The 16,212-nt window shown below is 41.2% G+C and overlaps 1 protein-coding gene across 1 annotated transcript in view; it reads right to left on the reverse strand.

Moving 5' to 3' along the window:
• Window positions 1-1,134: 1,134 nt before the first annotated feature.
• Window positions 1,135-16,212, reverse strand: part of IP6K3 (inositol hexakisphosphate kinase 3) — a 34,340-nt gene continuing 19,262 nt past the window's right edge. Inside the window, exons 3-6 of the mRNA XM_044004607.1 lie at window positions 12,543-12,735; window positions 8,371-8,534; window positions 6,352-6,527; window positions 1,135-3,032 (exon numbers count right to left, since the gene is read on the reverse strand). Of these exons, the coding sequence (XP_043860542.1) occupies window positions 2,568-3,032; window positions 6,352-6,527; window positions 8,371-8,534; window positions 12,543-12,735 (998 nt within the window). The 3' untranslated portion in view covers window positions 1,135-2,567. The remainder of the gene's footprint in view (window positions 3,033-6,351; window positions 6,528-8,370; window positions 8,535-12,542; window positions 12,736-16,212) is intronic.

A 16,212-nucleotide genomic window follows, 5' to 3' on the forward strand; every position in this document is an offset into this window, starting at 1 on the left:
GGATTTGAACTCAGGTACTCCTGAATCCAGGGCCGGTGCTTTATCCACTGCGCCATCTAGCCGCCCCGCTTCATTGAAATTTTAATTATAGGCTGGCTTTCAATGTGAGCCATGCTCTCAGGGAATGCAGACTAATTGTAATATTAATATTTGCATGGTATACTAGAAAAGAGCAATGGATATGGAGTCAAGAGGCCTGGTTTCCAATCCTCAGCCTGCTGCTTACTGCTCAGGTGATCTCTTTGGGCCACAGTTTCTTCCTCTATAAAATAAGGGTATTGGAATAAATGATAGCTAATCCCCTTTTCAGCTACAAACCCCATGAACCTATAATTAGGGAGGCAAATTTGATTTGCCTGTGAGGAAAAAAGCAATACATTTGACTACAAAATCAATTTTTTTTTGGCTGACCAACCTCATCCTAATTCTGTAGGATGATGGAATTTGAGATCTGAAAGAGATCTTGGAGATGTGGAGCTTAAAGGAAGACTAGCAGTATCTAGTCTAACCCTTTTAGGGAGACTCAGAGGAGGGAGAATGACTTATTCAAAGTGCCAGAACCAGGACTTAAACACCTCTCCAGTGTTTCTTCTGCTGAGGCACAGACTGGGTAACTGAAAGTTCATTGTAGTTAGTTACTGCTGACAGGTTAGAGGTTTTTATTTAATTTTTCTTGAATAGGGTTCAAGTGAAACACCTACTTGTCAGGTCTGGTAGCCAGCACAAGCATTTTATAGTGGACAAAAACTTTTAACTAACCTAGCTTCCTCTAGAAGTAAGTAAAGAAGTAAGTAAGGAAATATGGAAAATTGATGAATTATCACTTTCTGGCTTGTAATAATGTTTTCCAGTTTAAATAAAGAACTTTCCCCCCAACAACCTGTGATGGTTAGTACAAGTTAGCTACTCTATTGTACAGATGAGGAATCTGAGTCTCACATTCTGCAGGTGTCACACAGCTAATAACTGGAAGAACTGGGACTTGAGTCTTGGTCTTCTAAAGCCTAAGCCTAGTACTCCTGCTTTCCACTAACTCTTAAGTCATTTATGAAATGGAATCGCTCTATTGCATGATGCTTAGAATAAATAAACAGAAAGGCTAATCAGATACACCAAATAAGCACTAGTGACCCAACAATTTTATTAACAAATTTATTTTCTTAATTGAGTTCTATATATCTCTGTAATAGGGTGTTGTAATAGGTTTTCACCCTGCACAGAAAGGAATTAATTAGAATTTTTTGCAGGTTGCTCCGTATTTACATTTATCCACTCATCTTGTAAACATTTTACATTGCTTCCTAGTGCCCCTTTAGGTCTCCTGTTCCTCCTTGCCCCTTATTCCCAGACTCCCTCCCAAAATAAATAAAAACTTTATATATATATAAATTATAGTTGAACATAAGTGGCTCATCCTGGACTAATTCTTACTGTGTCTGAAACTCCATGTCATAGTATGAGTCTCAACATGGTCAATGCGTAACAGAATCATTCTAATGATTATTCATGATTCTATACAGTTAGCCCCAGTGAGGCACATAGCTGTTGATTCATGGAAATGGAGAACTTAGTCCGTTGGTTTTGCCATTACTCTTGATAGTCTTATTGTTGGCCCACCATTTTGAGCCTGAGTGAAAAAGAAAAAAAAAGCTAAGACCTGTAAATTCATCCTATTGGATTCTGTCCCTTCAAAAAATGTCTTTTGAAAAGGATAAAACCCCTTAATGAACTTCATGCATTTTGCAGAGTGAGTAGCCCATGTAAGCAGAAAGACATTGAAGTTATCCATATTATGTCTTTAAGACTTTTTCAAGTAGTGTTTTTAGTTGCCTCACAGTTTCTGTAAGATTTATAGTAAGACAAATGGAAGAGATTCTTAGATGCAAATATACCAGTACTTTATATAACATTGTCTTTGAGGCCCATGCTGTGGGACCAATTGATAGGTAAAATTACCCATGAATGTGGTTATTTTGTTACTTCAATAACTAAATATTTTTGAATGGCATCCAAAATGAAGCCATCAAACTGAATTCTTTTTGTTTAGTAGTTTTTAGTCGTGTCCAACTCTTTGTGAGCCCATTTGGGGTTTTCTTGGTAAAGATAATGGTATGGTTTACCATTTTCTTCTCCAGCTCATTTTACAGATGAGAAAACTGAGGCAAACGGGGTTAAGTGACTTGCCTAGGGTCACAGAGCCAGTATGTGTCTGAGGCCAAATTTGAACTCAGTAAGGAGTCTTCCTGACTCCAGGCCTGGCACTCTATCCACTGCACCACCTAGCTGCTCAATTGAATTCTACTTTGGTGCTAATAGCCTTATGTTGTGATTCAAGAGTATGTGGAATTAATTAAACATGGGTTTTCCATGCAGCTGGCTTCTTTAGCAGTATCTCCCATAAAAGTCTCCTGCCTTATATAGGAAGCTTCTTGGGCTCTTCTTCCAAACAGCTCTTATAAGCAGAAATGATAGCTAAAAAGCTGTGGGGGTGCATAGTCTACCCTTGCTAACAGTAGGTCCCTTGTGAGAACTGTACCCCAGCAAAATCCTTGTTGTCTCATCAAGTGTCATTCAACCTCTGAGATATCCTGAAGGATCTGGATGAGATTTTCTAGGCCAAAAATATAGCCATGATCTGGTCCATCATAGATGGGGTGGTTGTACCGGGATCCCTTGTAAGTGGTATGTGCAAAGTCTATCATACGGACATCAACTTTGGAGAGCCCCTCTGGGGAGGAGCAGCTTGTCTTCTGGAAGCATCCTTGAGGATGACTGCCTGGGATTCTTTCAGGGGGCATTTGTCCATCATAGATGATAAGGAGAGAACTGGAGTAGAAGCGATAGGAACTCTGGTTCTTAATGACAGAGAGGAGAGCCTTGAGTTGGAAGAGAATGGGTTCCAGGAGGTCTGTTCGAAGGTGTGAGCCATTGTGCAGGAACTGATAGATAGCTTTCTTGAACCCGTCATTTGAAAGTTTCCTTCCATAATATTTATCTTTGCAGAGAAAGCAGTTTGAATCAGCTTGATAAACCTTGGGGTTAAAAAAAGGAGAACAAGAATAAAAAGTGAGCGAAAACTTTCCTAAAAATTGTTTCTTATTATGTTGCAGCATGATGAACTTGTATAAAGCATAGTCAAGTTTCCAGGAAACACAACTTAGAAATGGTTGACATTAAAAAAAGAAAAGAAAAGAAAAGAAATGGTTGACATTTCTAATAACCACCATTAAGTGCAAATGTGGCTTCTAGGTTTGAAAATACTTTCTGTTTGGGACTTTAATTTCATATCATTAGAAGCAAATCTATGAAGTGTCTACTGTGTGCTAGTCACGGGGGATACAAAGAGAAATGCAACACAGACACTGCTCTTGAGCAGCTTACATTACAATAGGGGAAGAAAGGCCTGCTCACATTACTGGGTTGCAAAGGAGAATGCATTAAGTGCAAAGGAAAGGTTTGGACAAAATGCAAGGAGAGATTTGAGAAGGAAGAGATCATTTCCAGCTGGAGAGTCAGGAAAAACTTCATAGTGAAAGATGCATTTGATTTAAAGGAAGAAAGGAAAGGAGGAAGAAGGAAAAAAAGGAAGGAATAAGGGAAAGAAGGAAGGAAGGAAGGAAGGAATGAACTCCAGTCAATGGAGATATGAAGACAGTGGTCTTCCCTGGCTTAGTGGGCAGAGGAGCCCTCAGGAGAAGGGCCTTTAAGTTGGAGACGGGTGACAAGAGCTCTTGGGAAGGTCCCAGAGACCAAGAACATCCCTCCCTGTTCTATACCTTCTTCCATCTTTTCCCCTCCTCTTCCTCTTCTTTCTTTCTACTTGCCCTTCCCACTTTGCTGTAGAACGTAATTCCTCCTCACCACTGTTTCAGAATTCCTTTCCTCCTGAGTCTCAGCTTAGTTGCCAGCTTCTCTGTCAAGCTTTACCTGATTGCTCCAGCTTTGGAATATTCTCTACCTTCCTCACGTTTGTATGGAGTACTTTGGATCTCTCCTTTGGCCCCATCCTTTCATATCTTGTATTCTGCTGACCTGTGTGTTCTACTCACTGCCACCTTCCCTCCCAGGGCCGGAATGGTTTTGTTTTGGTCTTTGTATCCCCAGAGCCTTACACCTTTGAATTGCATGTCTGTGGGAAGCAATTCATTCCTAATATCATAGGACTAAGTCCCAGAAGGGGACCTTAGAGATCACCTCCTCCCCTTTTATGGAGATTTTACAGGTAAGGAAATGGAGGCCCTTAGAGTGAAGTGGTATACCCAGGTTCATCCAGGGAGTGAATTAGTAGCAAAGCTAGAATTCTGATTCTATGGAATGAGTCTATCCTACCGACTCCTAATAATAGTAATAATAATAATTCACATTTCTACAGTGCTTTAAAGCTTACAAAGTTCTTTCCTCACATCCATGTAAAGTAGTATGAACATCACTATTCCCCTTTATAGAAGTAGGCTGACTGACCTGTTGTCACACAAATAATTAGCATCCTTTCCACTGTGCCCTGTTGCCTCTTTTGGTGAGTGAGGTCTTGGGGACAGTCAAGGGCAGAAGAAGAACCTTGGGTGACCAAGAGTCTACTTTGGTCTGAACATGGTGTGTGTGAAGGGGCATAGTGTCAGATAAAGCTGGGAAGGTTCCCCCCTTCTTCCCACACTTGTAGTTGTGGGTAGTGGCTGCTAAGCCATGCCTAGAGGTTAGTGTAGCAGACAGGCAGGTTTGGTATACTGCTGTCTAGTCTAGTAATGATGTGAAGAGTTGTTGACACCTACCCCATCCTTGTGATATCTTGGAGTAAAGTTCTCACTCTACAGGAGTAAATCTGGGTTCCAAACTGATAGTACTCCTTTTTCTTCCTTTTTTTCAGGGCATTGGGGGTTAAGTGACTTGCCCAGGGTCACACAGCTAGTAAGTGTCTGAGGCTGGGATTGAACTCAGGTCCTCCTGAATCCAAGGCTGGTGCCTTATCCACTGCGCCACCTAGCTGCCCCCCAAACTTGTAGTACTCTTAATATTTTGTTAATCAATGGGGACAGCTAGGTGGCATAGTGGATAGAGTGCTGGACCTAGAGCCAAGAAGACTCATCTTTCTCACTTCAAATTTGGCTTATGATCCTGGGCAAATCACTCAACCCTGTTTACCTCAGTTTCCTCCTTGTAAAATGAGCTGGAGAAAGAAATGGCAAACAACTCCCACAATCTTTGTCAAGAAAACCTGAAATGGGGCCACAAAGAGTTGGACACAACTGAAGGAGTTCTGGTCTGAGGTTCAGAGACCCTGAGTTACAACTCCAGTTCTGCCATCATCTGGGTGAACAAGGGGAGATCTAAAAGTCTGATTCCATTGACAAAGAAACCTCCACGAAAAAGCTATAGGCTCCCTACCTTCTTTCCAGTGGTCCATGTGCCAAATTAGCTTGTGTATTGTACATAGCTGGTGGTGCTTACAAAATTAATCAGATCAGTTTTAAAAAGTTGGGGTCTGGAGAAAGATACAGTTGATGCTACAAATCATCATGCTTCACTCATGTGAGGGTGGTATTCCACATTTTCTAAGGGATGCATGGGAGACAAATTTATAGATTTAATGCCTCGCTTTACAGGGTGGCAGTTTCAATTAAGGAAAGCTATAATGTTTACCACCAAATCGTCTACTTTTGCTCTGACTAGACAGACCATAAGAATGAATGAGCAGGAGAAGCTTAATTTCCTCCTATTTTTCTCCAGCTTCTTGTGTAAGCCATAGCTGAGCAATAAAAATGAACTGTTGTATCAGGAAAATGAAATTAAACATCCTTTTGCCTTAACTTAGTCTTTACACATTCTTAATCAAAACCAATGGCATCAGTGAGAAAAAATGTTAGATTAAGAAGGGTAAATTACTAATGCGAACACAGACATCACACTCCGCTTTCAACATCAGAGAACTGAAGGATGCAAAGGATTGGTAATTAGGAAGTCACAGTCTCACAGAGGAATTGTTAGCTTTCAGCCCTTCCCCCAAATCTAGGCACCTGCTAGTTAGTGTTAAAGGTCTGGTCATTCTACAGGCAATAGTCATATAGACATTGCTGGAAGTTTTAGCTGCCCCAAGACTGTAAGATCAAGTTCCCAAATGCTACTTTTTGCATACTACGATAGTGACAGGGTAGCTGAGGAAGCACACCCCCAGATTCTAATAAGGTTTACATTTCATTGTTCCTTGTCAGTGCTACTTAGTGCCCCCCCCCCTTTTAAATGGCAGACTAGGCAGGTATCTGGAGAAGTTTCTAGGTGGGTAACTCAGTATTGTTGCATGTGAAGGACAAGGAGGGTACACGTGGACTGTTATGTTAGCCAGTTTACTCATCCTACCTGCATACCACAGATGCGAACCCCGAGGGAAGAGGAGGTGCTTTGTTCACACTTCTTTATGTGGCGGGCTTTCTTCTCCTCGGATGCATCATCTCCGTGCTGCCTGGTGCCCATCTTCAGGTCCAGAATGCAAGGATACTTGTACTTTGACACCACGTTTTCAAGCAGCAAAAACCCTAGTCATGCTAAGTTAAGGAAACACCATGGACTGAAGAGATATTGCCCCCATAGGAGATAGGTAGGACAATTCTAGGAATTAAATTTCATGCTTTGGTTATATTTCTTTTACTCCAGTTTTTCATTACTGACATGCATACTAGTGTTATTAACAATTCAAGACATTAGCAATGTTATTAACATACCAGTGTTATTAACAATTCAAGACAGTGACTTCTTAACAAGCCCATTTATTTAGGGGGAATTTTAAGGGTAGTTCTTTCTCTCAGATTTAAATTTAGATGCAGGCATGAGATCTCTGGCAGTTACACTTTATAGCCTAAAATTCTAGGGATAAAATTACAAGTGAGTGAATAGACCAATATCTTTTTGGGAGGTCGGTTGATATAAACTTTGATAGGTTGAAGGAATATTAATTTCACTTGAGTCATTTTCCTGAAAAAGTTTTTTAGGGAGTAGAGGTACAAATATGACTGAGTAAATACTATGTAATAAACCACCAATGTGCAAGAATGCAGCAGTGACTAAGGGGGCTTTTAAAACCCAAATTCCCCTACTAGGGGATCCTGGACTTCATAGCCTTATGTGTTACTTACTGTCTCATTGCATGAATCCAGCCTTTCTTCCCCACTGCAGTTCCTGAGAAATATACTAGCTCAGTCTCACATTCACAACAGAACGTGGAGGGATGGAAGGGGAATTGTGGTGAGAATTTGCTGGTCCCCCAAGCCCTGCCCCATACAGCATGACTCATACTGACGTGATCCCTGGTGACATCAGCAACCAGAGAGGGAGGCAAAGCATTCCCAACATGAAAAATGATCATCTCTGAGAATACTGACTGTATTTATGCAGTTTTGGCAAATACCAGTCAGCAAAAATTTCCACCAGCCCAATCCGTCCTTGTAAATGTTACAGCAGGAATGCAGAGATATTGGTCCTTCTGGGGGTGATGATTTTAGTTTTAGTTCAAATTCTTACCTTCACACACCCTAATTTCTCTTTTGTTTGGCCTAATTTCTTTTAGGGTCCCTGAACCTCATGAATTTCTGTTAATGTGTATGGCTATACTTCTGTGAGATAATGTACATGTAGGCCCCAGCTGGAGGACTCTGGGTATATCAGAAGTTCTGTAAACATAAGTCACTGAATGACTGGAGCTTGGAGGTCCCAGAACTCTCCTCTTCCCTTTCACTCTTGGCCACCATTGTCTATAATGTCCCTATTGGGTGTGGAGTGGTAATTCTCTTTGCAAGGGAATCCTGCAGTGAAGAATAGAAGCTGTCCGTGTTTGGGTAGAAGTCTGTTGCTACTGCTATTTGTAATCTGCCTCATAATAATAGCTGACATTTCCATAGTGCTTTAAGTTTCACAAACTACTTTATCTCCATTATACATTTGAGCCTTACAACAGCCCTGTGAAGTAGATATTACAAGAACTATTATATCTACCTTTAAATCAGGAAACCGAGGTGACTTTGTCAATAATTCCACAGCTAGGGAGTGTGGGGGGCTCTATTCAAGCCAAGGGTTTTCTAACTCCAGGGCTAGTAAGTACTCTACCCACAATGCCACACTGCTGGTTTTCTCTGGCAGCCAGAGAAGTTTAATCTCTACAGCAGTCAGTCTACTATTTACCCTTGCCTAGAGAAACCCAATTAGGAAAAAAAATGAATGCAAAGGCATTCATTGTCCATCACGCCTCTGGATATGTCTGTCTCACTGTAGTGTCCTCTGGACTTTGTCCCTGCTTCAAGTCAGTGGTTCCCGGATAGTTTTGTTCTACACTAGCTTTTCCCCATTGACTTTGGGTATCTTTTGAGGAAAGCCAAGCAAGGATACGATGCATTTTGTTTTCTTGGTACTCTGAGTACATCCTGGTCAGGTGTTCTTTATGGCAGTGCAGTCTCCAAGGGTTGCAGCTCTTCTTCTCTGCCTGGTTGCCATTTGCATCTTCCATAAAGGAGATGTGGAGTTCGGTCCTCAGGAGTGTTTTACCTGGACAGCTTGGGTGAATTAAGCACATGGAAAGGAATGTGATGGGGCTGCTGGCTTCAGAAAAAGACAAATTACTTATGTTTATTTGCTAAGCACCCGGACAAAGTTTGATAGATTTTTTTTCCTGGCCCTTTTTCAGTTCCATAATCACTGCATTGTCCAAAACAAAGCCTCCAAGGCCTCATAGTACAGTGAAACAGGCACTGGTTCTGTAGTCAGAGGACTTGGGTTCAAATTCTACTTCTGATGCTTACTACCTCTTGTTGTTGTTGTTTGTTCTTCATTATCAGAAGACCATGACATGGATTTAAATGAGGGAGGGCTGTGCAAGGTCACCAACCTCATTCTCTCCTCCAGAGCTATCTGGGTCCAGTGGCAAGATATACATTAGAATGACTGAAGATGACCCTGGATGTTTAAGTCAATTGGGGTTAAGTGACTTGCCCAGGGTCACACAGGTAGTAAGTATCTGAGGTTAGATTTGAACTCAGGTCCTCGTGACTCCGGGGCCAGCACTCTATCCACTGTGCTTCCTAGCTGCCCACTTGCTACCTCTAGTACCTTAGACAAGAAATTCACCTTTCTGGACCTTAGTTTCCTCACCTATAACAAGGAGTTAAAGGTGTTAAAGGTCTGGAAGGTCACCTATAACAAGGAGTTAAACTAGATGATTTCTGAGGTTCCTGGGTGCAGCTCTTAATCTTTGATCTTATTATCTCTAGCCTTCAAGCACTAAGTGTGCAACATAGACTCTGCAAACATTTATTAAAGGCCCTTTGTGTTTATATCATCGTGCATCATTAGAGGAAGAAGGGAAAATTTGATAAGACATATATACATTGTTGGAGATGGAAGTATTCTTAGCCCAGCTCCTTAATTTTATAATATATTATTACATGATGAGTAAATTTCAAAACAAAGTGCTATGTGAGGCCCAAGAGAAAAGACTATTGCAGGCCAGAGGATATCAGGGAAGTGTGAGTTGGATTTTAAAAGATGATTAGGAATCCACTAGTTGAAGAGGGGGAGAGGGGGAGAGGGGGCTTTCTAAGGCATAGAGAACAGTTTAAGGAAAAGTATGGAAGTGGGAAACTGAAAGGAGCTGGGTGGTGAGAAGGAAGACAATGGCATTCCAAAAGCTTTTTGTCACACCCTCCTCTAGGTCTAGAATGGCTTCTCTATTGCTGAAATTTTTCCTTTTCCTATTTGTACTAGTCTTGTGCATGTATTATATTCTCATTTATATTCAGTATATGTAGCTTATATTCCCTCCTAGGCTATAAGCTGCTTGAGTATAGAGACTATGTCTTAATATTTGTGTTTCTCCTAGTGCTGAACAATGTCTTGTTGCTTCAGTACTTAAAAGATTTATGAAGATTGAAGTCTATCCACATCTCAGTAGTTGGTTTCATGAGCTATGGTGGCTGAAAAAATTTATCACCTGGTGATAGCCAACACTATGGTGATGTGCCTCTCTGAACTTATCAGATCTGGTCTCTGAATGGAAAACTTGGGGTCTTCCAGACTTGTTAGCCTGGTAAAATCTGGCAGAGTTTGGGCTCTCTTGGCATAAACTTTGAGAACCTATGGCTACCTTCAGACCTCAGTGAAGAATTAGTTCTAGTAAGACTTCAGTGGAAGGCTTTGAAATCCATAGTAGACACTTAATAAATGTTTATTGAATTCATTAATTAGCTAATTAAATATAATTGCATTAGGGGCAGCTAGGTGGCACAGTGGATAGAGCACTGGCCCTGGAGTTAGGAGGACCTGAGTTCAAATCTGACCCCAGACACTTAACACTTACTAGCTGTATGGCCCTGGGCAAGTCACTTAACCCCAATTGCCCTGCCCTCTCATTCTCTCTCTCTCTCTCTCTCTCTCTTTATATATATATATATATATATATACACACACACACACACACATATACATATACATATATATATAATTGCATTATTGAGCATTTACTATATGCCAGGCACTACGTTAAGTACTTTATGAATCAATATTTCTAATTTGGTTCTTACAACAACGTTGGGAGGTAGGTCCTCTTATTACCCCCATTTTACAGATGAGGTAACTGGGGCAGAAAGAGGTTAAGTGACTTCTTCAGGGTCACACAGCTAGTGAGTGTCTGAATCTAGATTTGAACTCAGGTCTCCCTGACTCCAGGCCCACCACTCTCTCCATTGTGCCACCTACCTGCCTTTTATTATGGATATCTGTATGATAGAGGTCTTTTCTTTCTTTCTTTCTTTCCCTCTCTCTTTCTCTCTCTCTCTCTTTCTTTCTTTCAAGTACAGTTGTAAATCTAAGTTTAATTGGTTTTGTTGACTAAAATCAATTTCATAAAATCCTTACATTTAAACAAAATTAATAACTAAACATTGCCTTATTATATTTGTCTAAAGCACATTTACTTGTTACCCATATACTCAAATAAACCAGTCATCTCCTCACTGTGTGATATAGGTTATAACCCATGCATACCTGCCCATCCTATGCTATTCTTATTTATGTCCTTTCATATGTTTGCCACAGTGGCCTTACTCCTTGTGCTAGGGATTTTCCTTGATTTCTCTGGACAGCATGAGGGGACCAATGGTGCCCATAGGCTGACCCACAGACATTTTTTTTTTCCAGGGACCAATATGCTGGTCATTAGATAATGAATTCTTTGGCCATGGCAATCCATGGAATGGAGTTATTTGTAAGTATGAGAATAATTCAAAAGAAACTTAACCTAATGCAAAATTTGGAATTATTTAAATTCATTTCCGAGTAATATTAGTATAATTTTCCAAGTATAAACTTGGAACAAAGGGACCTTCTGTGACTTTTGCCTATTCCCCTTTGTTTTAGTTACCCTGTCTGTCAAATGGAGATTGTTCTTGGCTCATATAGTGAACAGGCTTATTTAATTAGATACTGGGACTACTTCAGGAAGGGTAGTATTTACATTAAATTAGGTCAGTTTCGTTCCAAATAAGTTTTAAAAAACTCCAGGGATCCTCTTCATCTGAGAAAGGTCAGTTGACATTTTCCAAGTGTCCAACAATTTCTCTAAGGACATCAGACCCTTGAAACTTCTCATATTCTTGCATGAAAACAGCAAGCTAACCCAGTGAACACCACATTCACCTCTTTCCTTTTCCCACCACAACCGTATCAGAAGATCAAACATTACAGGTTTAATTTGACTTCACTATTCCCTTTCTTTTCTCTTTCTTTCTTTCTTTTTTTCTCAGGGCAGTGAGGGTTAAGTGACTTGCCCAGGGTCACACAGCTAGTTAAGCGTCAAGTGTCTGAGGCTGGATTTGAACTTAGGTCCTCCTGAATCCAGTGCTTTATCCACTGCACCACCTAACTGCCCCAACTTTTCCCTTTCAATTCAATAAATGAAAAAAAAATCATACTTGTTTTTACCACCTCACAGGGATGGATGAGGAAAGCGCTTTTAGAAGCATTCCTGCAGTTATTGTTATTGTTATTATTGCTGTTGTAGGCTCTTTTGGGGGCAGAGATATCAAACCCCATTTTGCAATATTTATTAAGTGCCAGTAGAAATTAATTTTTTTCTTCTTCTCTAGAAATGTCATGTAAAATACCTTCATTTTCTATTGGATTTTGGGAAATCGGAGAGTATTATTTCTTCTGTTGGTTGCCACATTGGTTATTCTAGATATAAGTCCATTTATATAATATTTTATGGTGTGCAGAGTGCTTTCCTCACAATGACCCTGGAAAGTAAATAGGGCAAATGTTTTTATCCTTGTTTTATAGGTCAGGAAATTGAGACTTAAGTTAAGTGACTTCCTATTGTAATATAGCCAGTAAGTATCGGAGCCCTTCCATTGGCACCACACTCTATCTTTGTCTCTCAGCTTTAGCCTGGACTTCATCATCCCTGCGCCCTCTGGGGGATAATGCACAGTCTGGTCAAGCACAAGGGCAGTTGGCAGCTGTTTTGAAGTGTCCTGTTACTCGCATTTTGGCTCATAGGGGCCGCTCACCTCTCCTTAAGAGACTGCGTCAGCTGAACAAGATGGTGGTCATTGCTGTGGCCATTGCTTTTCTGCAGCTTCTGCCACAGCATCACCGATGACTCGGGTGATACATCATAGGGCTCACGGTTGTCTGTCAGTGGACTGGCAACTAGACTGAGATGGCCCCGGCTGTCTTTGAGGAAATGCACAGTGACGGTGCCTGAAAATACAGAAAAAGAAAAGATGATGGAGGTTTAGAATTGGAGGTGATCTTAAAGGTTATCTAGTTCAACCTCTTCATTTTACAGAAGAAGATACTGATGGCCAGAGAAGTGAAATGGCTTACCCAAAGTCAGACAGGAAGTTAAGTTGTACCCTATGACCTCTATACTTGGTGTGAGAGGAAGGAGTAGATGATTTTAGACTAGATGACAGCAGTGTCAATGGCAGGAGCTACTTGCCCCATAAACAGTTGTTAGCTTAAGGAGGAGCTTGGAAGACTGGCCTAATTTAATTGGAAATAGATCCTATCCCAGAATGAGTCCACAAAAAATAGCCCCCTGTGGTTTGCCCTTTCCCTGTTTTCCTGATCTCCCTTCTTTGCCTGCCCCTTCATGATTTAAATGAAGCCTGCTCTGTACATGATGTTCTTGCATTCCCAGACTTCTTTGCATAGTTGTATTTTCCTAGTCATACAACTGTTAAACCAACAAGGCCACACTTCAGAATGTCAGGGCAACAGACTCTGTGAGAAGAGGGTTTCACATCACTGCATGGTTTCAGTTTCAGGGAGAAGAAAGGCCAATATGTTTCTGCTGTGGAGGAATAAAGGAGATTGGGGCACATGCTAATCCTTCTACCTGGTTTTCTTAGCTAAACAAAGTTCCCTCCTTCCTTCAAAACTCCTTTTGATTCACTTTTTGGGGGAGGAAGCGCCAGAATTACCCTGTGTTCAACCCATCATTCATCCTTTCCCCCCAAAACTATTTAGCATTTATATATGGCCTTGTGTTTTGATTAGAGGTAGATATGAAAATATGAACCTGGTTATTCTTCATAAAATTTCCTAATGCCCACTGCTGGCCGTAATCAAAGCAGAATGGCTTACTTGGTAATTTGCTTTAGGAATAGGAGACTATACAGAAACCCAATTAATTAATTTGCTAAATGATCTTCATATATTAGCTAGGTTCAGCAAATTTAAGAACATTTATTAAGCGTCTACTGACCAGGGGAGATAAGGGAAATTTGCGTTAGATTTTAATAGGAGAAGGGCAGCTAGGTGGCACAGTGGATAAAGCACCAGCCCTGGATTTAGGAGGACCTGTGTGTCTCTGGGCAAGTCAATTAACCCTCACTGTTCTGCAAAAAAACCCAAAAAAACAAAAACAAAAACAGACTATAGATTTTTTTTGGTTTTTTGGTTTTTTGTTTTTTAATTTTTGCAGGGCAGTGAGGGTTAAGTGACTTGCCCAGGGTCACGCAGCTAGTTAAGTGTCAAGTGTCTGAGGCTGGATTTGAACTCGGGTACTCCTGAATCCAAGGCCAGTGTTTTATCCACTGTGCCACCTAGCTGCCCCCAGACTATAGATTTTAATAGAAGAAAAGGGTACATTCATAAAGTGCCAGGGGATACAAAGCTTTACAGTCTAGTAAGGGAAGTAAGACATATACTCCGGTAACTATAATATGGGTTAGAATATAGGTGCAAAGAAGAGGCCTATAATGCCATGAAAGACTCAAGGACTGAGATATCACTTTCATCTTGGGGGGGGGAGGGGATAGAGAGTGGGAAGGGAAGGAGAGAATCAGAGAAGGCTTTGAGGAGAAGTTGACATCAGAGCAGCCCCTTGAAAGAATGGAAGGAGAGTGAGATGGGATGGCCAGAAAAATCCATTCTAGAGGTGAGGATAGGGAAGGGTGGGAGCATGGGGCTTTGAAAATTCCACTTTGATTGGAATTCCTAAGGGAGAGTAATAGGAATCAGTCTTGATAATCTTGAAAGGTAGGCCTGGTTGTAGAGGGCTGTAAATACTGGACTAAGGAATTTATACCATTTCCTTAAAATATTTTATTGACCTATTTTGTTTTTTGTATCTCTTGTACTTCTCTTTCTCCTTTTTCCTCCCAACTGAATTTTTTTCAGTAGGTAATTGGGATTGGGTGGGTGTGCAGGCATGCAGTCTCTGAAGGTTTTTGAAAAGGGGAATACTGTAATGAGACCTCATCCTTAGCAAGATGACTTTGGAAGAAAAGAGGATGGCTAGCATATGAGGGAGTTGGATATAGAGAGACCAGTTAGGAGATTGTTAAGAGTGTTCCATGCTTGATTTGAAGCTGCAGCTTCTCTATATCATACAGAAAAGAATTGAAAAAAAAAACAAACTTGGTTATTTTGAATGTGGGGGTAATGGAAAGAGAAACACAGAGATTTTGATAACAAATGACTAGGAGGATCTTTTGAGAGCTCTCGACACAATTACCCCCAAAACAGCAATCAAACAACCCCTGGAGCAGCAAAACCCACAAAATACGGGCTGAGATTATTTTTCAGCCAAAGACAGATTAAAGGGGGCCGTTCTGGGCTGTAAGAAGAGTCCAACCCTGTGATCACACTGACACAGACCTCAGGCATGCTGCGCCAGAAGAACTTACCCCCAGGCCTCTGAATCAGCTGCAGCAGCAGAGTCTTCTGGAACTAAGCTTACAGCCGGGTCAGAGGGCTGAATGGCTGGCCAGGGTCGGGGGGAATACAGGGGTGTCTGCAGTACCTAAGGAGGAATTCAGCTATCCCACCCCAGCTGGGAACCAGGAAGAAATCTTGTGTGGTGGGAGGCCCAGGTAGGGGAGGGGCGCAGGCTCATCAGAGCTAAGAACCACAGCACACAAAGTTTTGCTGGCTGGTTAATTAGGAAGTTGGCTTGAGGTTATTTTTGGACCAGAGAACAGGCCAGGTGAGAAAAAATGTGCCCTCCCTCAAACCAAAACACCTGGGACCCTCTGAAGCTTGGGACAGTGTAGCTTGGAAGTAGGGCCCCACTGTAAGAGGGAGTTAAAAATCAAGTAAAAGATGGCAAGATGAGCAAGCAAAGAAAGTTGAGAACTATTGAAAATTTCTTTAGTGACAAGGAAGATTGAGGTGTACCCTCAGAAGAGAATAACAACCTCAGGGCCCCTACATCCAAAGCTTCCAAGAAAAATATTAATTGGTCTCAGGCCATGGAAGTGCTCAAAAGGGACTTTGAAGAGAAAGTAGGAGAGATAGAAAGAAAATTTAGAGAGGTGGATGAAAGAAATGAGAGCGATGCAGGAGAGTCATGAAGAGGATCTTTCACGAAGGTCTTCTTCCAGCTCTAAATATGTGATTCCATGATCTTCCAGTGTCCTGAGGTGACCCTGAGTTGTTGAAGGCTCTCCCGGCCCACACAGGTTCTGGCAGCCCTCACCAAGATGGAAAGGCTTTAAATTATGGGTCCAGGTGGACTATATATCTATTTTCTGAGAACCAGCTTAGTTAGGTTTAGAGAGATTCATGATCAGATTAGGGGAGGGTGATGAATTTTTCTGCCATAGCAACTTTCAAATAGCATGTAGCTAGTTGTAGAATGGTTTTGATCTGTATTACTGGAAAATGAAATTACAGATTCTTCGTTGAATTAATGGTGTCATAATTGTTCCATTGTTTTGGGGAAAGATA

Source organism: Dromiciops gliroides, chromosome 4 (genome assembly GCF_019393635.1).
Source record: "Dromiciops gliroides isolate mDroGli1 chromosome 4, mDroGli1.pri, whole genome shotgun sequence".
Taxonomy (NCBI): domain Eukaryota; kingdom Metazoa; phylum Chordata; class Mammalia; order Microbiotheria; family Microbiotheriidae; genus Dromiciops; species Dromiciops gliroides.